The sequence below is a fragment of the Salvelinus alpinus genome, chromosome 9 (assembly GCF_045679555.1).
Source record: "Salvelinus alpinus chromosome 9, SLU_Salpinus.1, whole genome shotgun sequence".
NCBI lineage: Eukaryota > Metazoa > Chordata > Actinopteri > Salmoniformes > Salmonidae > Salvelinus > Salvelinus alpinus.
The window spans coordinates 32,088,655-32,114,050 of record NC_092094.1 but is presented as its reverse complement, the minus strand read 5'-3'; the positions used below and the strand labels follow the sequence as shown (position 1 = coordinate 32,114,050).

Below are 25,396 nucleotides of genomic sequence, written 5' to 3'. Positions count from 1 at the left end.
ACCCAACCTAGAACACCTCACAATCAAATGCCGACTGTATTACCTCCCAAGAGAATTATCTTTGGTTATAGTCACAGCCGTGGTTATTCCCCCTCAAGCCGATACCACGACGGACCTCAAAGAACTTCACAAACACTTTATGCACACTGGAAACCACATATCCTGAGGCCGCATTTATTGTAGCTGTGGAATTTAACAAAGCAAATTTGATGAAAACGTTACCGAAGTTCTATCAACACATTGACTGTAGTACTCTCGCTGCTAAAACACCCGACCACTGCTATTCCAACGTCCGGGATGCCTACTCCGTTCCTATAGGCATAATCTCAAACAGGAAGTATCTGTGCTAAGGTCTATTCAACGCTGGTCTGACCAATCGGAATCCATGCTTCAAGATTGTTTTGATCACACGGACTGGGATATGTTCCGGGTAGCCTCCGAGAACAACATAGACGAATACACTGATACGGTGACTGAGTTTATCAGGAAGTGTATAGGAGATGTTGTACCCACTGTGACTACTAAAACCTACCCTAACCAGAAACCGTGGACAGATGGCAGCATGCGAACCATGCATTTAACCATGGCAAGGTGACTGGGAATATGGCTGAATGCAAACAGTGTAGTTATTCCCTCCGTAAGACAAACGTCAGTATAGAGACAAAGTGGAGTCGCAATTCAACGGCTCAGACAGGAGACGTATGTGGCAGGGTCAATGGGGTTCCTGTACCCAAGAAGGCAAAGATAACTGAACTAAATGGCTATCGCCCCACAGCACCCACTTATGTCATCATGAAGTGCTTTGAGAGACTAGTCAAGGATTATATCACCTCTACCTTACCTGACACCCTAGACCCACTTCAATTTGCTTACCTCCCCAATAGATCCACAGATGATGCAATCACCATCGCACTGCACACTGCCCTATCCCACCTGGACAAGAGGAATACCTATGTAAGAATGCTGTTAATTGACTATAGCTCAGCATTCAACACCATAGTACCCTCCAAGCTCATCATTAAGCTCGAGGCCCTGGGTCTGAACCCCGCCCTGTGCAACTGGGTCCTGGACTTCCTGACAGGCTGCCCCCAGGTGGTGAAGGAAACAACACCGCCACTTCGCTGATCCTCAACACTGGTGCCCCACAAGGATGCATGTTCAGCCCCTTCCTGTACTTCCTGTTCACCCATGACTGCGTGGCCACGCACGCCTCCAACTCAATCACCAAGTTTGCAGACGACACAACAGTAGCAGGCCTGACTACCAACAATGACAAGACAGCCTACAGGGAGGAAGTGAGGGCCCTGGGAGTGTGGTTCCAGGAAAATAACCTCCCACCCAACATCAACAAACCTAAGGAGCTGATTGTGGACTTCAGGAAACAGCCGAGGGAGCGTCCCCCTATCCACATCGACAGGACCGCAGTGGAGAAGGTGGAAAGCTTCAAGTTCCTCGGCATACACATCACTGACAAACCAAAATGGTCCACCAACACAGACAATGTGATGTAGAAGGCGCAACAGAGCCTCAGCAGGCTGAAGAAATGTATCTTGTTATGTAAAACCCTCACAAACCTTTACAGATGCACAATTGAGAGCTTTCTGTCGGGCTGTATCACAGCCTAGTACTGCAACTGCACCGCCCGTGGCACCCGATGTCACAGGAAGGCCAAAGATCATTAAGGACAACAACCACCCAAGCCACTGACTGTTCACCCTGCTATCATCCGGACAGCGAGGTCAGTACAGGTGCATCAAAGCTGGGACTGAAAAACAGTTTCCATGTCAAGGCCATCAGACTGTTAAAAAGCCATCACTAACACATTAGAGGCTGCTGCCTAGAGGCTGCTGCCTACTGTACATTAACTTGAAATCACTGGCCACTTTAATAATGGAACACTAGTCACTTTAATAATGCTTACATATTTTGCATTACTCATCTCATATGTATATACTGTATTCTATCCTATTCTACTGTATCTTAGTCTATGCCGCTCTGACGTAGCTCGTCCAAATGTTTATATATTCTGAATTCCATTCCTTTACTTTAGATTGTCTGTATTGTCAGATATTACTTGTTAGATATTGCTGCACTGTTGGAGCTAGAAACACAAGCATTTTGCTACTCCCGCAATGACATCTACTAAACACATGTATGTGACAAATACACTTTGATTTGATGTAAAATGTAAACACTCTTATACATACAAGTCTGTTTGCAGTCTGTCTGTCTGCAAATCTCCCCCAAGTCCTGTCAGTCTAAGCCAGTCTCAGCCAGGTATCCAGGGACTCTCTTTCTATAGAGAAATTACTTATGAATAATTCAGGCTTGAGCTGTCGCACAGGATCTCACGCTGCGCCAGGCATGTTAGCCGCTCCCTGCACACCTGGATGAATAATAGAGTAAACGGAAACAAAGTGGAGAACAAATCTCATTGTGACTCCTCTACCCCTACCACATACATATACACACGTGAACGTACATGCTGTAGGTACACGCACACACACACACATATATCAACGCAATCTAAAAAATATGCCCCACCTCCGCCAAAAGTACATTTTTAGCGACGCTCCTGGCAAAAGCACCTCAGCTAATGTAAGGAATGTTAGCTGACCAACTGCTTGGTCAAGATGTTAGGGTTAGAGACTGGTTAGTGTCTGATTTAATGTATCCATGTGTATTGTGTAGTGAAGATACCTTATCTCTCTGTGTCTGTGTAGATCCCGTGGCCTGCATCCACCTCCAGAAGAGATGAGTGTAAATGGGCAGGGAAGGACCTCATGGTGAGTAGCTACCTCATCTTACACATCACACTTCTCTCGCTCACATAGTAATGCCTTCTACACTGTCTCGCCCTCTTGGAGTACTGCCTTTTCCACTATCTCTTCCTCTTGGAATACTGCCTTTTACACTATCTCTCCCTCCCGGAGTACTGCCTTTTACACAATCTCTCCCTCTTGGAGTACTGCCTTTTACACTGTCTCTCCCTCCCGGAATACTGCCTTTTACACTATCTCTCCCTCCCGGTGTATGGCCTTTTACACTCTCTCTCCCTCTTGGAGTACTGCCTTTTACACTAATCTCTCCCTCCCGGAGTACTGCCTTTTACACTATCTCTCCCTCCCGGAGTACTGCCTTTACACTATCTCTCCCTCCCGGCGTACTGCCTTTTACATTACAGTGTTGGTATAGTCTGTGTGTTGTCACATGGACAGAAATCTCTGAATCTGATCATAATCCGCTGGCCAAGTTAGAGACATCACATGACCTTAGTCATCTAGAGTCCAACCATAGAGAAGTTGACCTAGCCACTGGGATACAGGGTTAAAAGTTGACAGCCAATGGGCTTACAGTCACTGCTTTCAACACAGGAGCAGAATCCTAACAAAAGCTATGGCTTTGTCGAGACATGGGTATTTGTTAGTTGCAAATGCAGCACAGTTTCTGTCCACACAGTCATATGACATATCACAAGATCATTTAGGTGTGTGTTTTCCTTAGTCTAAGAAGAGTCATGTCGATACCAGTGGCACTTCAATACTGTGTGTCTTGCTTGCATGACTAGCTCAGCCATGTACTGTATATTTGTCCTGTATATCTGTCTCAATACAAGCAGTACACTGTGTAAACACCCAAAGAGACACAGTTGCATCTCTCTCCTTCTGACTTTCCTCTCAGATACAGCCTGGGGCCATGTGCTGCCTGCAATATAAGATCTTAGCTCCGCTGTATCTGCCTCACTGAGATCACAGGCACAGGGTCAGCTTCTGCTGAGTTTCTATAGGGCTGATTTTGAAGGGCCATCAGGTCTTTTGTGTGTATGTGCGTGTGTTTTCTGTAAACATTCTGGCAGAGATGAGCGGGGAGCCCTGAAGGATGGTCTTTGTGTTTGAAGGGCATAGGAGACAAGGAGGAGAGGAAGAAAGACCACAGATGCTCTTTGATGAACTGCAACAAAGACACTTGTGAACATGCCATGGGGAAGACAGTGAAAGAGAGAAGGAGAGAGAGAAAATTGCTAATTTACTGTACATCTATGAAGAAGGGAGGGTGATACACAAGGCCAGGAAAAATAATGTTGTGCCAAAAAGTTAGATTACGGGTCTTTACGTCCAAGCTTCGCTAACTGTTACGAAACTTCCATCATACAAACTCTGTTGGTTCAGTGCATGGTTTGGCCAATGGGTTCACACTGTTAAACTTGATCTCACAAGAAACTTTAACACCATCCAAATCACACCAGCGTGAGAAACGTTAACGTTATCTGATGATCAACCAGGTAAACCACCCTGAAATGACAGACACCTCTTCAGATGACAACAAAGGCATATACAATCAACAGAGCTGCTTTCTGTTGGTGACCTACTAAAGGCAGATAAACTTAGTCATGCATTATTTGTGGTTCTTTTTTCTCTTTTTCCATCAGTGTGATGACATTCATTTTCATATGAGGTCAGGCCTGCTGCCTGCTCAGGCAAGTGCTGACAGATCACGGGGGAAACTGTCTTCGCAGCATGGAGACACACACAAACACACAAACACACACACACACACACACACTACACAGTAAGCTCAGACGAGGTTACAGTATGTGATACTCCTAACATTTTGTTGTTGTGGGACGTTCGCTGGTTGGTTGCAGTGCAGTTATGCATTGAAAGTCTTACTGTTGATGTCCATCATAAAAATCCTGGCTGTTTTAATACTCAGATGTCTCTGAGCCTTTCTGATCAGGAGTCCGGATTGGAGAGATCATGAGTACACATGGGGAGAGGGAAAGGGAGAAAGAGGAGAAGGATGGAGAGAATAAAAGATAACTGAGAATTACAGATTACTGGTCTCAATCTGAACAGCGAGTTGTTGAGTTATTACACAGCACAACAGTCTGGATTATCTCTAAAACACCACAACCGTGACTCACTCAGCTGGCCTGGCCATGATGTCATTTGTACAGTAAAATCAATCAGGGCTGTTCCTTTTCCCAACACTGTTATTCATATATAGATCAGGTAATTCCTAAATATTCCTGGAAAATTACTTCTATATTATACAGACAGGACAAGCCTTTAATTTTGATTACAGATGCCCTTAATTCCCTCAATTTAAATGTTTGTTTTTCTGCATAGCTCTATGCGATGTTGTGTTACGTCCAGAGAGGGTTAACCCTTTTCTCTGTCCAGTGGATCAGCTCTATAGGAGGGCCTGCTTCTGATGAGCAAACTGGGTTTTGACCCAAATGGGCAAACTGGGTTTTGACCCAAATGGGCAGGACTGAGTTTTGACCCAAATGGAAAGGACTGAGTTTTGACCCAAATGGAAAGGACTGGGTTTTGACCCAAATGGAAAGGACTGGGTTTTGACCCAAATGGAAAGGACTGGGTTTCGACCCAAATGGAAAGGACTGGGTTTTGACCCAAATGGAAAGGACTGGGTTTTGACCAAACAGCTTTAGACATCTCTATCCTCTATGTTAGTTGTTTACAGAAACTGTCTATCTCCTGGCAAACCCATGCTATATAAAATGTCTCTCTTTCTCTATCTCCAGAGGGAATGCGCTAACTTCATCAAGGTGTTGCAGCCGTTTAACCAGACCCATCTGTATGTATGTGGAACCGGAGCCTTCCACCCTGTCTGTGCCTACTTGGAGGTGGGGAAGAAACTAGAGGTATACCAACCGGTAATACCCTATTCAGCCATCTGTCAGCTTACTGCAGTTATAGCTCTAGTATTCTACTATTTACTGACCAATATGAACCGTGGTAGAAGAAAAGGGCAAGGGAAAGGGGGATACCTAGTCAGTTGTACAACTGAATGCATTCAACTGAAATGTGTCTTCGCATAGGGCATGTCATGGTTCTGACTGATTCAAGTCTTGTATGAGCTACAGCTAGACTATAGTATTAAGAAAAACTCTTCACTGAAATGTGAGATTATGGTTTTGGGTTTCGATTTAAAATCATAAACCGTGGAGTGTGAGGTAATCTCTCGTAATGATTCGCTCATGGCCTTAGGAAAAATGTTTTTATTCATTCAGTAAATGAGATGGAAAATTAAAAAGAGTTTCATCGTTTAGAGGTTCCCAAATTCGCAGTGTGTGTGTGTGTGTGTGTGTGTGTGTGTGTGTGTGTGTGTGTGTGTGTGTGTGTGTGTGTGTGTGTGTGTGTGTGTGTGTGTGTGTGTGTGTGTGTGTGTGTGTGTGTGTGTGTGTGTGTGTGTGTGTGTGTGTGTGTGTGTGTGTGTGTGTGTGTGTGTGTGTGCGTGCGTGCGTGTGCGCGTGTTCTATGTCTCCTCTCACTGTTAGTGAGTCAGGCTTATAAATGTGTTTCCTATTCATTAGACTGCAGTCATTTTCAGAGAATTAGAGAGGGAGAATAGCTCTGAGAATAGCAGTCTCCTCTCTTTACTGCCCTGGCTGGGGCCCCTGGTTAAAGTAAAACCTCTCATTCTGAAAAAAGAGAGATTTTTTTTCCAGGACGCCAACATCATGCGTTGATGTCAATAGGACAATGCAATAAACTCTGAATTCTAAATGCTCTTTATTTTGACCTATTTTTCATGTAACAGGACAGTGTGTTCAGGCTGGAGCCCCTGATAGAGAACGGTCGAGGGAAGAGCCCTTATGACCCCAAGCTGCTCACAGCGTCCATGCTCATCGGTGAGTGACCCAAACAAACAAGCACACTCAACTTTTTTTTTAAGGAACTAATTTCCCCCAGAACTTTTCACCACATAAAGAGGGAGTTGTACCTCTTCTCTCATCTCCACTCATTCATTAAGCATATTTACAGCTGAGAGGAAGTGGGTGAATGACAGGGCTGGCTATATATAGTGTTCATCATTAGGAGTGCTCTACAGTGGACACCCACTCATTTCCAAGCCTATGTGTAGTGGACGCGCGTGTGTGTGTCAGCTTCATTTCTTCACCATGTTCATCACCAGGACCAGTCATACTTTATGACATCACATCGCTCCAACCAATAGATGGTCATTTTCCATCACCCTTTATCTCCTCCTGTCTCTCTCTCTCCTCTTATCCCATCTCCTTGCTTCTCTTTCTCACATCTCCGCTTTCTCCTCTTATCCATGTCTCCACTCTCTCTCTCTGTCTCTCTCTCTTACTCTCTCTGTCTCTTATCCCTCCTTCTCTTTCTCTCCTCTTTGTCTTTTCACCTTTATCCCTCCTCTCTCTCTCTCTCTCTCTCTCTCTCTCTCTCTCTCTCTCTCTCTCTCTCTCTCTCTCTCTCTCTCTTTCTCTCTCACTCTCTCGCTCTCTCTCTATCTCTCCTCTTACCCTGTCGCCCTCCTTCTCTTTCTCTCCTCTTCCTCCTGTCAGCCCTGTCTCCATACTCCTCTCTCTCCTCGATCTCCTCCCACCCATGTCTCACCTTCTCTCTTTTTATTAATCCCCCTCCCTCCTTTAATGTTCTCTTAATGGAACCACCTGGCCATCTGAGTCTCTTCCTGTTAAATCTGACTTTCACACTTACTTGTTCTGGTTCATTATCTGGTAGATGAAGGTGTTCCTTGTGAGAACACATTCTACCTGTACTGTTAAGCCTGCAGGCACCATACTGTACCTGATAGACTAATACAGACACTTGACACCTGTACACGAAAGGTCATGAGACGCACACACACAGGATACACAAACACTCACATGCGCACGCACAAAAACATATATTGCAGCATGCACACACACACGTTCACACATACACCTGATATTGTCCTCCTCCCCTGTCCTTCAGATGGCGAGCTGTATTCTGGGACGTCAGCGGACTTCATGGGGAGGGATTTTGCCATCTTCCGTACGTTGGGACAGCATCACCCCATCAGAACTGAGCAACACGACTCCCGCTGGCTGAATGGTGAGATGGAAATAAAGAGCATTCTCAGTTCTGATGTTCTCAGTTCAGTGAACTATGCTTGCATGATGAAAAACCTTGCTTGAGTCCTGAAGACTTGTGTTAGCTCCGCAAGTTGATACCCAGGTTGTAGCTCAGCAAGCTAACAGTCTGTTGGCATGCAGACCAGTCTGATTTAATGCATTTCGTCTCAAATTGAGACAGAAAGTGTTTCAAAGACAGAAACTAAAAAGACAGATAGACAGAAACTGAGACAGCAAGTTCTTCACAGAGTAAGAGAACAAAGGAGACATACAGAGAAGACAGAGAAGCGTGAGAGAAGAGAAGCGTGACAAAAGAAGGAGGGAAAGGGAATAACAAAAATAGGCATCATTAAGTTTAAATCCTCCATGATTGACATGGCTGTAGTGGGGGAGTGGTAGCGGACACAGTGGCTCGATTGCAACACACAGGCAGAACTTAACACGCTCCTGAGCTTACTGCTGGATTTCTTAAAACGCTACGAACGGGAAATTACATGCACCTGGGGCCTAAACTAAGCTGCATTGCAACGAAAAGCCCACAAGGATAGACCAGCAGATCAATTGATCTCTCGTTGTTACCATGTCAAGTGATTATGCCAATGACTGTATGCGGACAGCTAGTCTAGATTCTTTACTCCTGCCCCCAATGAAATATTGACTCACTCTGTGTGCAATATATCACGACTCAGGATATGACCCAGATGCAGACACAGGAGGTGTATAGTTCGATACTATTTATTTTACAAAGGGGCATGTAAAGGGCAGGTCGAGGGCAGACAGAGTTCGTAATCCAAGACACAGGGAAACAGGGACACAACGGCAGGCAGGTTCAGGGTCAAGACAGGCAGATAGGTCAGATCTGGGAAGACTAGAAAAACAAACGTGAGAGCAGGAGAAACGGGAAACACGCTGGTAAGAGCTGACAAGGCAAAACGAACTGGCACAGACAAACAGAAAACGCAAGTATAAATACACAGGAGATAATGGGGACAAATGGGAGACACCTGCTAGGGGGTGGAGACAAGACAGGTGAAACAGACCAGGGTGTGACACAATAATAGTGTTAAACATTCTTTTTTAATGACTACCTCATCTCTGTACCCCACACATACAACTATCTGTAAGGTCCCTCAGTTGAGCAGTGAATTTCAAAGACAGATTCAACCACAAAGACTAGTGAGGTTTTCCAATGCCTCTCAAAGAAGGGCACCTATTGGTAGATGAAAAAAAAGCCATTGAATATCCCTTTGAGCATGGTGAAGTTACAACAAAGACACAGGCGTCCTTCCTAATTCAGTTGCCAGAGAGGAAGGAAACTGTTCAGTGATTTCACCATGAGGCCAATGGTGACTTTAAAACAGTTACAGTTTAATGGCTGTAATAGGAGAAAACTGAGGATGGATCAACAACATTGTAGTTACTCCACAATACTAACCTAAGTGATTAGAGTGAAAAGAAGGAAGCCTGTACAGAATAAAAATATTCCAAAACATGCATCCTGTTTGCAATAAGGCACTAAAGTAAAACTGCAAAAAACGTGGCAAATAAATGTACTTTACGTCCTGAATACAAAGCGTTATTTTTGGGGCAAGTCCAACACAACGTATTACTGAGTACCACTCTTCATATTTTCAAGCATGGTGGTGGCTGCATCATGTTATGGGTATGCTTGTCATCAGCAACGACTCAGGAGTGTTTTAGGATAAATGGAATAGAGCTAAGCACAGGGAAAATCCTAGAGGAAAACCTGGTTCAGTCTGCTTTTCAACAGACACTTAGAGACCAATTCACCATCGGAACTGGAAACGAATAAAATAATAAGAATTGACTACACTATCAACAGTAGTATTCCATTCATACAACATGTCGGATAAATTGCCACAATAGATTTTCCATGTCAAATAGATAAATCGCCCTTAGTCTGCTCATAAAGTAGGACTAAATTTTTCCGATGATACTGTAACACCAACCAGAGGGCCAAATGGTCTTGAAAAATATTGGCTGCAATCAAGACTAAAAGATAACCTTGACATCCACGTCAGGGAACGGTAAATTGCTGCCAAATGTTGGTTGGAATTGAGACCAGCTGTGCGGGTGATGTTAGCATGTATTGATGGTTTAATAACAGTAAATCAGCTGATGATAATCTGGTGGCTTTCGATGGTTGCAATTGGCCCACTATGTTTACCGTTTTACTGGGGAAGAAGTTTCTGATTCCCATTTCATAATTTCTTAAATATGATATATTTTTGTGTAGATCCCAGGTTTGTGAGTGTCCATCTGATCCCAGAGAGTGACAACCCCGAGGACGACAAGATCTACCTGTTCTTCAGAGAGAACGCTATGGATGGGGAACACGCAGGGAAGGCTACTCAAGCACGCATCGGACAGCTCTGCAAGGTACTGTACACATTCAGAACACAAACACATTCAGACACCTCAGACTTAAACAGCTCCCTCTATCTCAAACAGAGTTGATGAATAACAGTGATTTCCATAATGGATGCTTTCCTAACCAGTTATCTCTCTCCTCTCAGGTTATATTTAGGTTTGTTGTGCTTGGTGTGGTTCTCTTACTGAGGAAAACCTGAGAGAGAGAGAGGTGGTTTAAAAATGTCACTTGAGCCAGAGAGAGAGAGAGAGAGAGAGTAAATAGCAATGGTGGTACTGTTATAAAAGGGTTATTCAGCTGTCCCCGTAGGAGAACCCTTATTGTTTCCAGGGGCAACCCTTTTGGGTTCCATGTAGAACCCTCTGTAGAAAAATGGTTATTCAAAGGGTTATCCTATGGGGACAGCCAACATCTTCTAGATTGCACCTTTTTTTCTGAGTGTAGGATGATGGCTGGTATTGGCAGAGACTGGTGTCTCCTCTGTCACCCTTTAGCCTGCCCAACACACACAATTACACACACAGACACAGACACGCACACACCCTCCCAGCCTGATCTCTCTGTATGTGAGGTATATGCTTTTCTTTCAACACAATACATTCATTATTTATAATGCCATATAAATTTAGGCTGAGCATATTTGGGGCGTCAGTCTTAATAGACCGTCAAAAATCACTGGGAGCCTGTATTCTGTCGATGTGTGCAGAAAAACAATTTTAAAAAACAATTGATAACGTATTATGAGAATCTGTAAGACAGCTGCATTAAGCCATTGTTGTCTTTTCAGGTGTCAATCAAAGTTAATATAACAAAATGCAGTTACTGTATTGCAGTATTGTTTTGTGGGGGATGTAGTAAATGTTTGGACTCTGGTGTGTTTCCTCTATCAGAATGACTTTGGAGGCCACAGGAGTTTGGTGAATAAGTGGACTACTTTCCTGAAAGCCAGACTGGTGTGTTCTGTACCTGGACTCAATGGCATAGACACACACTTTGACGAACTACGTGAGTGTTTACATCAGCCTTTGTGTTGCATGTTATGTGTGTCTGTGTGGCTGGAAAAGGGGGCTGTACTGTGTGAGAGTGTGTTTTGGGCAAACAAATATCACATGTATACCAGTCTACTGTATTCGGTTTATTCCCGACACTAACTCTTCTTTTGGTTGTTTTTGTTCTCAGAGGATGTGTTTCTGATGAGCGCTAAGGATCCTAAGAACCCCACCATCTATGCAGTGTTCACTACATCCAGGTACTTACTTCGGTCAGCCACCTGTCTACACTCCCATTGGAGAAGTATGGATCCTGCAGAAGATTTTTGTAGTAGATTTGTATCTCTAATTTATTAATCTCTCTCTCTCTCTCTCTCTCTCTCTCTCTCTCTCTCTCTCTCTCTCTCTCTCTCTCTCTCTCTCTCTCTCTCTCTCTCTCTCTCTCTCTCTCTCTCTCTCTCTCTCTCTCTCTCTCTCTTTCTCTCTCTCTCTCTCTCTCTCTCTCTCTGTCTCTGTCTCTCTCTCTCTCTCTCTCAGTAACATCTTCAAGGGCTCAGCAGTGTGTCTGTACAGCATGGCAGACATCAGAAGGGTGTTTCTAGGTCCCTATGCCCACAGGGACGGCCCTAACTACCAGTGGGTTCCCTTCCCCGGACGGGTACCATACCCACGACCTGGCACGGTGAGGGCATGATGGGGTCTTTGGGTGGGGGAGGGGAGGAACACACTTTACATAAAGGGGCTATACATAAGGCATCCATACCACCGTTATAACATTTTGTATTGTAAACTAGTGGAAGACATGAAGGTAAGGATCCACATAGTCATGGATGTTTTTTAATCCACAGTGCCCCAGCAAAACATTCGGAGGATTTGATTCAACAAAGGACTTGCCTGATGATGTCATAACATTTGCGAGAGGACACCCAGCGATGTTTAACCCCATCTATCCCATCAACAACCGACCAATCATAGTCAAGACGGACACGGACTACCAGTTCACACAGATAGTGGTGGACAAAGTGGAGGCTGAGGATGGACAGTATGACGTCATGTTCATAGGCACAGGTACACACACAAACACACACACAAACATGCACACACACGCACACATGTGCACACACACACTAAGAATGTGTGTATGTTGTTTCTGCATTGTAGATATGGGTAAAGTGCTGAAGGTGGTGTCCATCCCCAGAGGGTCCTGGCATGACCTGGAAGAGGTTCTACTGGAGGAGATGACTGTGTTCAGGGTAGGTCACTCCTACTGCTATCAGATCATGTTTATGTTAAAGTCATACAGCTAAAACAACATCACAATTATTACTTTATCAAAATATGGGTTTGTAACATTTGGGACATTTCTCATGTATTTTGTCCTAGGAGCCAACTGCTATTACAGCGATGGAACTCTCCACAAAGCAGGTAACCAACGCTGATCATATTCCTCATGACATGAAGAGAACAGGAAAAGGAATGGGTGTACTAGGCAGTCCTACATTATAGAATCATGGCCTTATTGAAGCTAGAGACACCTAACACAGCCCATGTAATACAGATCCACTCTCTAAACAGAGATACGTCATATTTCTGACAGGCAGAGTCAGCTACATTCATATGTAATGAAGTAGTGGTGCTTCTAGGTGAGTGTATCCCACTAGTAGTCAGCTTTCATCAACACAAACAAGTGTTTAACACCCCCACTTACTGTACACACTGAGCTGCAGAAGAGAGGGACACTACTATAGAAGAAGAATTTAACTCAATTGTATCTATGCTTTTTATAAAAATGAATTGTATTCTTAGTACAGACTTGATGTGACCTGTCAACGTCGTGGATAACACCCAGCCTGAGGACTGTATAAGGACAAAATAAACACTTGTTAGAAGACGTTAAAATGATGCTGACTGTCTAAGACGGATGTCAACCAAAAGATCTCTGATAATACCAGGGGAGGAAGACAATGGTAGAACTACTGTGCTGTAGAAACCTTCACCTGTAATAATATGAGGCCTTCTTTTACTGTACTGTACCAGGCACTGGTACATAATGCATATTGCAAAACATATGGTATCACGTATTTAGAATGTTTCCTGTTCTGTTTCCACAGCAACAGTTGTACCTAGGCTCAGAGCTGGGCATATCCCAGATGCCTTTGCATCGCTGTGAGGTGTACGGGAAGGCGTGTGCTGAGTGCTGTCTAGCTAGAGACCCTTACTGTGCCTGGGATGGGACCGAGTGCTCACGATACTTTCCCATGGCCAAGAGGTACACACACACACACACACACACACACACACACACACACACACACACACACACACACACACACACACACACACACACACACACACACACACACACACACACACACACACACACACACACACACACACACTCAGCGCATAGTGAACATTCAAGCACTATTTATCCCATTCAAAGACTTTAAATAATGAGTACATTGTGTACAGAAAATCAGATCTGTTAGCCCTGAAGGTAGCCAGGTCACATTTCTCCCTGAGACACAGAAACATACCCTGAGCTGTGTTTACTGAGAAGTAATGTTAGTCATATCTGCAGGGCAGACTGTCTGGGTGAATGCAGGGTGAAATAAAGTGTTAGAAGTTCTAGCTGTTCATGGGAGGAGGGTGCGGTGTGTGTGTGTGTGTGTGTGTGTGTGTGTGTGTGTGTGTGTGTGTGTGTGTGTGTGTGTGTGTGTGTGTGTGTGTGTGTGTGTGTGTGTGTGTGTGTGTGTGTGTGTGTGTGTGTGTGTGTGTGTGTGTGTGTGTGTGTGTGTGTGTAGCATCCCACTCACGCATAAAGTCTCCATTGGGTTATTGATTTGAGCTTTAGCCTGAAGGTCTCATATTTCTACATATTTTAGACTGAATTCTCTGATACTCTCAGAGAGAACAGCCCTGTGGGGAAGGCAAGATATCTTCTTATGGCTGTAAGCGGAGCCTTGAGTACCCTGGAAAGAGGTGGCCATGTCAAACGGCCTCGTTCTCAATTCTTGCTCGTACAATATGCATATTATTATTAATATTGAATAGAAAACACTCTCTAGTTTCTAAAAACGTTTGAATTATGTCTCTAAGTGAAACAGAACCCTTTTTACAGCTCATTTCCTATCCGGAAGTGAGATTTCCAAAAGCTAAGTCGCTCTTCAAAAGCTTGTCTATATAAGGTCATGTCACTTAGGACTGTAGAAACACGTCATACACCTTCCTCTGGGTCTCATGCGGAAGTGAGAACAGAAAGGAGTTGAATATCTCTTTCAGAGAATGCATACACCCTCTTTGAATGAGACGACATTATTTATTTTTCCTGAGGCGCGAACTCGGACAAGGACTCTCCACCTGGAAAACGGTCGTTCTCGATGAATATGACATCTGGCTTCGATTTTTTTTGATACATGTCACAATATCATCCTAAAGTATGTTTTTTAAATATAGTTTAATTATATTATTTAAATTTATTCGGGATTTTATACGTGATGCGTAGGAATAATTTTTTTCAAGATGGAGAGGTTAGCACAGGAAGGCCAGTGTGTTTGCTAATTCAAGAGGGAAATAGTTCGTTTTGGATCGAAACAAAGCTGGTTCTGAACAAAAGACCCATTGTACAACATTCTGAATGAAGATCAACAAAGATAAGGACCCAATTTGGGATGCTATTTCATATATATCTGTCGAACTGTGCTATGCTACCGTTTGCCTTGAGTCAATGCTGTTGCTATGTTTGCTATTGTAGTAAGCTAATATGACGATATATTGTGTTTTCGCTGTAAAACACTTAAAGAATCGGAAATATTGTCTGTATTCACTAGCTGTATTCACTTTCATTAGCTATCCACCATATATTTTTCTGAAATGTATTATGATGAGTAATTAGTAGTTGACGTTGGTGTCTGTATTTACTCTGGCTACTCCCGTGCTATGTCTGACTGTAGCTATAATGGTAGCTATGATGGTAGCAGTAATGTAAAACTGATTTATAGCTGAAATATGCACATTTTTCGAACAAAACATAGATTTATTGTGTAACATGTTATAGGACTGTCATCTGAGGTAGTTTTTTCTAGGTTATTTAGGTTAGTTCTAGGTTAGTTAGGTTGGCTTTGCATGCTAGCTGCATGCTAGCTGCATGCTACCGGTGCTGTGAAAAATGTCTGTCTCTCTTTTTGTATTTGGTGGTGAGCTAACATGAATATATGTGGTGTTTTCGCTGTAAAACATTTAAAGAATCTGAAATATTGTCTGTATTCACAAGATCTTTGTCTTTAATTTGCTATCCACCATATATTTGTCTGAAATGTTTTATGATGTGTAATTAGAGTAGTTGACGTTGGTGTCTGTATTTTCTCTGGCTACTCCCGTGCGATTTCTGACTGTAGCTATGATGGTAGCAGTAATGTAAAACTGATTTATAGCTAAAATATGCAAATTTTTTGAACAAAACATAGATTTATTGTGTAACATGTTATAGGACTGTCATCTGAGGTAGTTTTTTCTAGGTTATTTAGGTTGGTTCTAGGTTAGTTAGGTTGGCTTGTGCATGCTACTTGCATCCTACTTGTGCTGTGAAAAATGTCTGTCCTCTTTTTTATTTGGTGGTGAGCTAACATAAATATATGTGGTGTTTTCTCTGTAAAACATTTAAAAAATCGGACATGTTGGCTGGATTGACAAGATGTTTATCTTTCAAATGCTGTATTGGACTTGTTAATGTGTGAAAGTTAAATATTTAAAAAAAATAGATTTTGAATTTGCCGCCCTGCACTTGAGCTGGATGTTGTCATAGGTGTACCGGTGTCGGGCTTGCAGCCATAACAGGATATGTGAGAGAAGACACTTGTTCTTTCTCAATGAAAAAATCTCTGTTCTGTTTCTCACTCTGGATATTCCATTGTTTATTCAGTCATTGTGTACAATACATGTGTGTGTTTCGAATCCATCCCATCTGTATCCTTGGCTGAGAGTAACTGTGTTAGTCAGGCTGTGTAAAATAGCTATGAGTGACTGATTGATTGGATTCCTCAGCCACCCTGTAATTAGAACTAAGCCGGTCTACAGTGGTATGAAGCTCACTGGTGTTATCTGCCTGGCTGGCTCACAACCACAAGTACAGCTCATCCAAAACCACACACATGCACGTGCATAATCGCAAACTGACTGTTGACGTGTGTTTTTGCAGGAGGACAAGGAGACAGGACATCAGGAATGGAGACCCTTTAACCCAGTGTTCAGACCTGCAGCATCATGGTATGTATTCACAAATAAACCTCCTCGTGGAAGATTCCTCTCTTCCCTTCACATTATAATGGTGCTGAGTTCACGTTGTGTTCACAGTATGATCTGTGTGTGTGTCCCTGTAGATAACCTGAATGGGCAGCCCACGGTGCTGGATAAGACAGTGTATGCAGTGGAGAACAGCAGTACGTTTCTGGAGTGTAGCCCCAAGTCCCAGAGAGCACTCACCTACTGGCAGTACCAACAAATCAACGACGACAGGAGACAAGACGTATGAAACGACCGTACACTAGTCCTTACACATAACACAGCATTTCAATCATGATGTCCATCAAATGACCGGTACACTGTTCAGTACATTACATAAATGACTGCATACTGTATTAAAGATACTAGGTACTGTGTCTGAGCTGCAGATCTACAAAGAATATTGAACATATGGATCTCAAATGTGGTGTTGTTTATCTTAGTATGTCAGATAAAGTTAAGTCAAGTGAAGCAAACATTCTATTACTCCTCTCTGCGCAGGTCAAAGCAGAGGATCGTTTTGTCCGTACGGAGCAGGGCCTGCTGATCCGCACATTGAACAAAAAGGATTCTGGGACTTATGTGTGCCAGGCTGTAGAACACGGCTTCATGCAGACGCTCCTAAAGGTCACCCTGGAAGTCATCGACACTGAACGCCTCGACGATCTCATTCACCGTGATGACGAAACCGCCACACACACCGCTGCCACACACACAACCTCCTTGGACACGCCCCCAGCCCGGGAATCGCCCAATCAGAAGCTATGGTACCGTGACTTCCTGTCATTAGTGAACCACCCGACCCTGAACAGCGTGGATGAGTTCTGTGAGCAGGTGTGGAAGAGGGAAAAGAAGCAGAGGAGGCAGAAAGCACACCTATCCCAACAGGTCCAGCTACACCAGCAGCAGCAGCAGCAGCAGCAGGGCCTCGTGCACGCTCACACCCACGTGAATGCCCATGGGCTTGCGGCCAAGTGGAAACACCTGCAAGAGAGGCAGAAGGGCCGCAACCGTCGGACCCACGAACTGGAGAGAGCCCCCCGCAGCGTCTGACCTCGCACCTAAATCCCATGACCCCCCCTGACCCCAACCCCTAATCCATGTACACTGTCCTCATTCTCAGATCCCCCCTGAACCTCCTCCCCTGCCTCATCTCTCCTTACAGAGATAAAGACTTGTTCCACACTGACTTTGTACAGAGAATCTCAACTGGAAACAAAGGCAATATCTAGCCCTGGTCTGTGCGTGTAGGCTGCGTGGCCACCCATGATTACAGTGACACGGCACAGAGACAAAGGATGATACAGGACACCAGATGATACAGTACTATTCTATAATCTCAGCTGGCCTCTGTAGCCCCAGCACCATGGAGGGACAGTGTTAGCCAACATGTGGACTGGACTCCACGTACTGCAGAATAACTTATTGAAAACATGGCTCTGTCTCCACTGTAGTGTAGCTTTGTTTGTTAGTCGTGTCTCGCCATTGTTGTCCACCCAGATATAGTAGGTAGCTTCTCCTATCAACCACTATCTTGGAACAAGGGATGATAGTGTTTGATGAAATGACGGAGCAATGATGGACCTCGTGTGTATCACAAGGACATAACTACATACAGGTCATGTAAAGCACAACAGTTTGATGTTGATTGGATTCTATGAGAAATGAAGAGTCCTAAGGAGAGAGGAGGATGACTGCAAGATACATCAGAGTAGCCATGGATTTATAACTAATTATGTTATTCTAACTTAAATCAGACATGTAAATATGCTTTGACACATCCTCGTACTAAAGGGAATGGTTTGCGGTTATCTTGTTACATGATGTTGTTTCCCCATAAACAAATGTATTTAACAGAAGGTGATTTTGTTTTTCCGAAAGCAGTAGGTAAATAAAGTATCCAACATGATTCTGAAAGTTACTGTGTTAAGTGTATAGATAAGCTCTTCCAAGACACAAATGTTTTAATGTTTTATTTAAACGTGTATCTTTTTGATTTGCTCAGAGCCCTGTATAAGTATTTGTTGCATAGTTGAAGTTGACTTTATTTTCTTTATTTTATTTCAGTCCAACCACTGCATCCCATTTTAACTAAAACTTTAACATGTCTCTGCATCAACTATGTCACCTTGTTTGATTGAATCAATTTGCATACAAAACTTGTTTTCACCACATACAGTGCCTTCAGTATTCATGCTCCTTGACATACTCCACATTTTGTTGTGTTATAGCCTTATTTGAAAATGGATTAAATAAATATTTTTTCACCCATCTACACACAATACCCCGTAATGACAAAGTGAAAACATGTATTTTTAATTTCTTGTGATTTTATTGAAAATTAAATACATAAATACCCATGAGTCAATACATATTAGAATTACCTTTATCAGCGATTACCACTGTAAGTCTTTCTGGGTAAGTCTCTAAGAGCTTTGCACACCTGGATTGTACAATATTTGCACATTATTTTTTTATTTATTATTCAAGCTCAGTCAAGATGGTTGTTGATCATTGCTAGACAGCCATTGTCAGGAACAGAATCAATTAATTGGGGTATGGACTCTACATGCCCCAACGTTCCACAGGAATACAGGCCCATGTAGACTACAATGCTTCCCATGGTTGTGTCAAGTTGGCCGGATGTCCGTTGGGAAGTGGATCATTCTTGAATCACACGGGAAACTGTTGAGCGTGAAAAACCAAGCAGCATTGCAGTTCTTTACACAAACCGGTGCACCTAGCACCTACTACCATACCCTGTTGAAAGACACTTACATTTTTTATCTTGCCCATTCACCCTCTGAATGGCACACCTATACAATCCATGACTCAATTGTCTCAAGGCTTAAATATCCTTCTTTAACCTGTCTCTTCTCCTTCATCTATGCTGATTGAAGTGAGTTTAACAAGTGACATCAATAAGGGATCATAGCTTTCACCTGGATTCACCTGGTCAGTCTATGGAAAGAGCAGGTGTTCTTAATATGTTGACACTCAGTGTATATGTGTTTTAGGTTATTGTCCTACTGAAAGGTGAATTTGTTTCTAAGTGTCTGTTGGAAAGCGGACTGAATCAGGTTTTCATCTAGGATTTTGCCTGTGCCTAGCTCTATTCCTTTTCTTTAATCCTAAAAAAAATCCCTAGTCTTTGCCGATGACAAGCATACACATAACATGATGCAGCCACCACCATGCTTGAAAATATCAAGAGTGGTACTCAGTGATGTGTTGTTGGATTTGCCACAAACATAATGCTTGGTATTCCGGACATAAAGTTAATTTCTTTGCCACATTTTTTGCAGTTTTACTTTAGTGCCTTATTGCAAACAGGATGCATGTTTTGGAATATTTTTATTCTGTGCAGGCTTCCTTCTTTTCTATTTAAAAGTCACAATTAGCCTCATGGTGAAATCATTGAGCAGTTTCCTTCCTCTCTGGCAACTGAGTTAGGAAGGACTCCTATATCTTCTCAGTGGCTGGGTGTATTGATACACCATCCAAAGTGTAATTAATAACTTCACCATGCTCAAAGGGACATTCAATGTCTGTTTTTTTTATCCTTCTACCAATAGAAAACCTCCCTAGTCTTTGTGGTTGAATCTGTGTTTGAAATTCACTGCTCGGCTGAGGGACCTTACAATTATCTGTATGTGTGGGGTACAGAGATGAGGTAGTCATTCAAAAATAATTTGTAAAAATGTCTAAAAACATAATTCCACTTTGATATTATGTGGTACTGTGTGTAGTCCACTGACACACAATCTAAATTGTAATCTATTTTAAATTCAGGATGTAACACAACAAAATGTGGAAAAAGTCAAAGGGTATGAATACTTTCTGAAGGTACTGTACATATATATTGATATACAGTATATGTACACTGTGAAAAATTATATGATATACGTTTATCTATTTGAGAAAACATTGTGTAACATGTCATTATATGCCTCTAACTGTTACTTTATGATAACACCTACATGTAACATGTACATGCTGGCAAACAGGACCAACTAACAGAGCAAATACTTTCCACTCTTAAAAAAAACACCACTGGTGTTGTATGGAACATGCAGGCTTCTATTACAATATTTAACATACCACTACTGTACCATCTGTCTATGTCTGTTTGCCCATGTCAGCCTGCAAATTTACTTTCAAGCATATCTTACTCTTCCAGCAATACACACATGTATTTTGTTATTGTCCAGGAGTATATCTGTTCTTCTATGTATCTTTCCTTGAATCACTACATTACTCTGATAGTATGTACATCAGGAGATGGTTTTTTCTGACATGTGTTTTTTATGTACGTCAGGAGATGTTTCCTTTTGTAATATCTCAACACAGAGAGACATACAGAGACAGACAGAGAACCTGGAATGTACACACCTGTGAACACAACATAAACATTGAAGAGTAAATCCCATGGTCCAACAGTATGACAATGTATACTAATTGCATGTGAATGCCATTCTAGTGTACTTTTGTTTCTATAACGATGCATTGTTTAATGTTGTTTGTGATGGTCTGCTCTTAGCTTAGAGGCAACACACATTTACCTGTTACTGAGGTGTAAAGACGCACAGAACGAGTTACTGGAAGTACGGCATAAATGAAGTACTCTGGTGTATTCCACTGGCACTCAGAGATACTCTTGTTTATCTGGGCTGGAAATCACTTTGGATGCAAACATCTATACAGATCTGTCAATCACACATAGCTACAGTAAATATAAAGTATATTACAATGTAATTCTTATCAAACACAACAATGCAACGTGGATCAGTACACATGGTCAGGTAGCAAGATTATACATGATCTCCCCATTATCTGTATCCGTGTGGATGTAGAGATCCAGGTGGAACAGCCTAAGCAGGGTTTGAACCAGTGACATACTGCCTACAGAGTCCAGACCTCTTACAACAGGTGCTAGTGGGCTCACATAGTGAAGCAGTACAGTTGGTCTGTCTCTGTATAGGAGTCAGTTCTTAAAGTGCCATACCAGGTCCTATTCTAGAGCCGGTATTCTACAGTATAAAAGGTGCTGATTCTCTGTACCATTCATCTCCATCCCACTTCAACCACTGGCAGGGCTGCTGAGTGTAAATGAGGGTGTAAACTGCTGCTGCTGTATAGACTGTGTTTGGTATGATGATGATGATGATGACGACGATAATGATGATGATGTATTCTACTGTTCTAATAAAAATATCTTCCTAAAGCCTGTTCTTATTGTCATGTGTTATTTGTGATATCTGAGATTGTTACTCTACACTGCCACAATGTTACTATGTCATATGACTGAAGCCCATGGTGGACTTGGGCACATTAATCAATATAAAATATCAACTCCATGAGATGAGAGATCTGGTTGTCAAGGGTGATACAATAGTTGTAATACAATTGCAGTATTGTAAATTGTAAATAAACCGTATTTATAGAGTTATACATTTAATTCAAAACACAATGATCTTCCATGCGCTAAAGCTATAGACCTCTTGGTGCCCAAATGTAGTTGTTTTTATACATTTAGTTAAGAGCACACAGCCCATAACCATCAGGATTAGATAAGTATTATAAATTACAAGCACTGAAAAGTATAATTGATGCTTGATGATTAATCATCTCGTCCTATGCTGAAATTCAACAAACAGAAATCTCTGCAGGTTGATGATATGGTTGTTTGACATAGCTGACATGCCTTTGCATTGGAACATCACTGTCTGTCTTGTGGTACGTGACTGCCCCCCTCTGGCAGAGCAGACCTTTGTCATCATGAATCAGTTGACTGACGTCATCAGTCTGATTGGATAGACCTGTCCTCCCATCCCTCACCTCCAGGGGACACCACAACACTCACAAAGAACTGATAGGAGGGACAGAATGAGAGACAGACACATGGAGAAATACACTTCCCCTTTACTGTTGATTAAGAAGTAACTTCATTAAGAAATCACTAAATCAATGACCAATTGGCAGTATGAATAAGAGTAGAAATGTAAAATAATCATGTCACTTTGGTAACCGCACCACTGATTCAACACTCCTCTCTTTGACGGGGACTGGGGGATGGAGGGATCATGTCTCTCTCTCTCTTATTGCCTGGTTTAGTGGAGGTGAAGTGGTGGAAAGCTACAGTCATTTTCACATTCTGCCATGGGGAGACGCTGGGTTAGCTCTCACTGGGAGAATAGCGCTTTACTGAAGAGAATAAACACACACACACACACGCGGAGGGATGGGAACCACTGGTGGTTCTCAGCTGGTTAGTTTTGGGTCGCGGCTTGTGACATGGGTGATGTTTATACAGTGGGTCAATGGAAAATTCCAAAAGCAAAAAGAGAAGATTCCATTCTCTGTGATATATACTCCCATGTGTGTTTATTGACAACCTATTGACCCAGAGGTCTTTATCTATATTCATATAGCCATTGGTGGGTACTACACATGCAGATGCCAGTTACAGTTGACTTCAGATTCCATGCATAGACCATATGCATAGTGACAAGGGTCACTTGAAAGCAAAGTTTAGTAAAGTTAGAGGGGCCTACTGCCCACTCTCACACCCTCCCCTTGAACCTCAACATGTCTGCCGTTTACACCAGGAGAACAACCCCTCAGAACATTTATCACATTACAACAACTACAATACCATTATTTGAAATAAACCTTGCATGTGGCAATGGTACTTTCTTTCTTTCTTTCTTTCTTTCGTTCATTCTTTCTTTCTCTTTCTGTCTCTCATCAAAGGCTGGTAGGGTTGTGTCGCTGCCCTGTCTCATTGAGTCAATACTGACACACTTGAAGTGATTTACTGAAAAATCTAATTCTGCAGACTTGTGGATTGACTTGATCATGAGTAATGCCTCGGAGCAATCCTCATGCTCTCTAAATAGTCTGGGTGTGTACTCTGTTATTTTGAACCCCCTGAGTTGGCAGTATGCTCAATGTGTCAGAACATCACTAGTAGAGGAGAGGAACCTGTTTGAGTGTTAGCACTAACACTGATGTTGTGTTTTAACCTTGGCAGTAGCAGTGTATAAGTGTTGGCAGTAAACCTCTAGGGCTGGACTATGGTTTGGTCTGGGTTCATTACCTCAATTCCCACTTCCAAATGATCTGCTTTACTTCACTGTCATTCTATGCTACCAACCAGATGGGTAAGAGAATGAGAGAGACGAACACAGCATATTTGCGGCTGTTAAAATCTCGGTGTTGAGGTAGAAATTGTTCTGAATGTTATATATGAGTGTTGATTCTAGTGGGGTTAACACCAGTGGAATTGAAATTGATGCCACCTGTAGTGAATAAATGAAGTGTTATTTGAATCACAGTGGAATCAACATCCGTTAACTCTCTCAGAGACTCTCTCATTATCATATTTCCCAGCATGCTTTGTTACAGGTTGCTTTTTAGAATAGTTTGTTTTAATATCTAAGTTTCTACATGCACATTCATTAATTGATCTTATACTACATGAAGATAAATAACATCACTTTTTTCTAAACTAATCCAATCTGTAAGTGGTTGAATTTATTTAACTCGTTAATGAGATGGTTTATTTAGTCTCCTTTTTTAATCTTCCCTATATTGGCAGTCATTCAAACTGCAGATTGCAGGTGATCTATGCATAGCCACTTCACCCCTACCTACATGTACAGATTACCTCGACTAACCTGTACCCCCGCACAATGATTCGGTACCGGTACCCCTGTATATAGCCTCGTTATTGTTCTTTTATTGTGTTACGTTTTATAATTTTTTTACTTTAGTTTATTTGGTAAATATTTTACTAACTCTTCTTGAACTGTACTGTCGGTTAAGAGCTTCTAAGTAAGCATTTCACGGTAAGGTCTACACTTGTCGTATTCGGCGCATGTGACAAATACAATTTGATTTGATTTGATTTGATCAAAAGTTCCAAGACGCTTAATGCATTCTAACACCTCCCACATTCCATTCCTCTTCATATGGGTTTCATTTCCGTTTGACTTCGGTTTGACTTCCAGGCCATCGCGATGTTGCGCTAACTCAGGGAGGGAGGAGATGTCGCTAAATATGGATCAAACTTGTTGAAATTATTAAATGACATTTGCATAATTTGTAAGCTACAGCAAGACATTTGCATTACCGCTGCAAAACTGACACTAGCTAACTAGCTTATTTTTCATTTAAATAACATGACTGGTTAGCTAGCTAGCATAAGAGATGTCTAGCTAGCCTGTAACTTATGGTTACTATTAAGTTGTGTAACAGAGCAAAAGGCCTAGGTACTTGTCATTTGTGACTCACCACCTGGATTCGGTCTTACGTAGCAAAATTTGAAATTGTGTTTTTTACATTGGATAAACGTAGAGCTACAAAAGGGTATATCATACACTGCATTTGAGGAACAATGGGAATGTAATTCTGCTTTGAAAGTTGATAAACTTGTAAACACACTTTTGAGAAAATAGCCTTTGAATGAAGAGGTCTTCTTTGTCTGCACCCACTCAGCATCGTTCACACCCTCTTAAGCTTTAGCCCCACCCATCTTGTTTCGCTTTCGGAGTGCACACTTGACGCTCTGGCTGATGATTTGTTTACCTCTGGATAACATAAAAACAGCCTAACCAGCTCTGCTGGCAACAATTCCATTACGCTTTTTTGCAGACGTTTACTGACACCGGCAATATTCAACAGGTGTTGAATTTGGCCGGCCAGCTAATGATAGCTAGTTAAACAACAATGAACAGTGCCAACAATGCCACAGTGCTGGGAGCTAACCAACCAGGTTCAGTGTTAGCTAGCTAACATTAGGCTCTAACTACAAAAGCAAACGGCTCTAGGAAATGAATAATAACG

The 25,396-nt window shown here is 42.4% G+C and overlaps 1 protein-coding gene across 1 annotated transcript in view; it reads left to right on the top strand.

Annotated features, from left to right (window-relative positions):
- The window catches only part of LOC139584656 (semaphorin-3ab-like), a 52,356-nt gene extending 30,578 nt beyond the window's left edge, over window positions 1-21,778 (top strand). The window contains exons 3-17 of the mRNA XM_071416756.1: window positions 2,724-2,786; window positions 5,549-5,668; window positions 6,568-6,658; window positions 7,749-7,868; window positions 10,146-10,288; window positions 11,171-11,285; window positions 11,460-11,529; window positions 11,807-11,951; window positions 12,118-12,337; window positions 12,431-12,522; window positions 12,653-12,694; window positions 13,381-13,538; window positions 16,467-16,534; window positions 16,648-16,793; window positions 17,051-21,778. Coding sequence (XP_071272857.1) covers window positions 2,724-2,786; window positions 5,549-5,668; window positions 6,568-6,658; window positions 7,749-7,868; window positions 10,146-10,288; window positions 11,171-11,285; window positions 11,460-11,529; window positions 11,807-11,951; window positions 12,118-12,337; window positions 12,431-12,522; window positions 12,653-12,694; window positions 13,381-13,538; window positions 16,467-16,534; window positions 16,648-16,793; window positions 17,051-17,602 — 2,145 coding nt within the window. The 3' untranslated portion in view covers window positions 17,603-21,778. The remainder of the gene's footprint in view (window positions 1-2,723; window positions 2,787-5,548; window positions 5,669-6,567; window positions 6,659-7,748; window positions 7,869-10,145; window positions 10,289-11,170; window positions 11,286-11,459; window positions 11,530-11,806; window positions 11,952-12,117; window positions 12,338-12,430; window positions 12,523-12,652; window positions 12,695-13,380; window positions 13,539-16,466; window positions 16,535-16,647; window positions 16,794-17,050) is intronic.
- The last annotated feature ends 3,618 nt before the right edge of the window (window positions 21,779-25,396 follow it).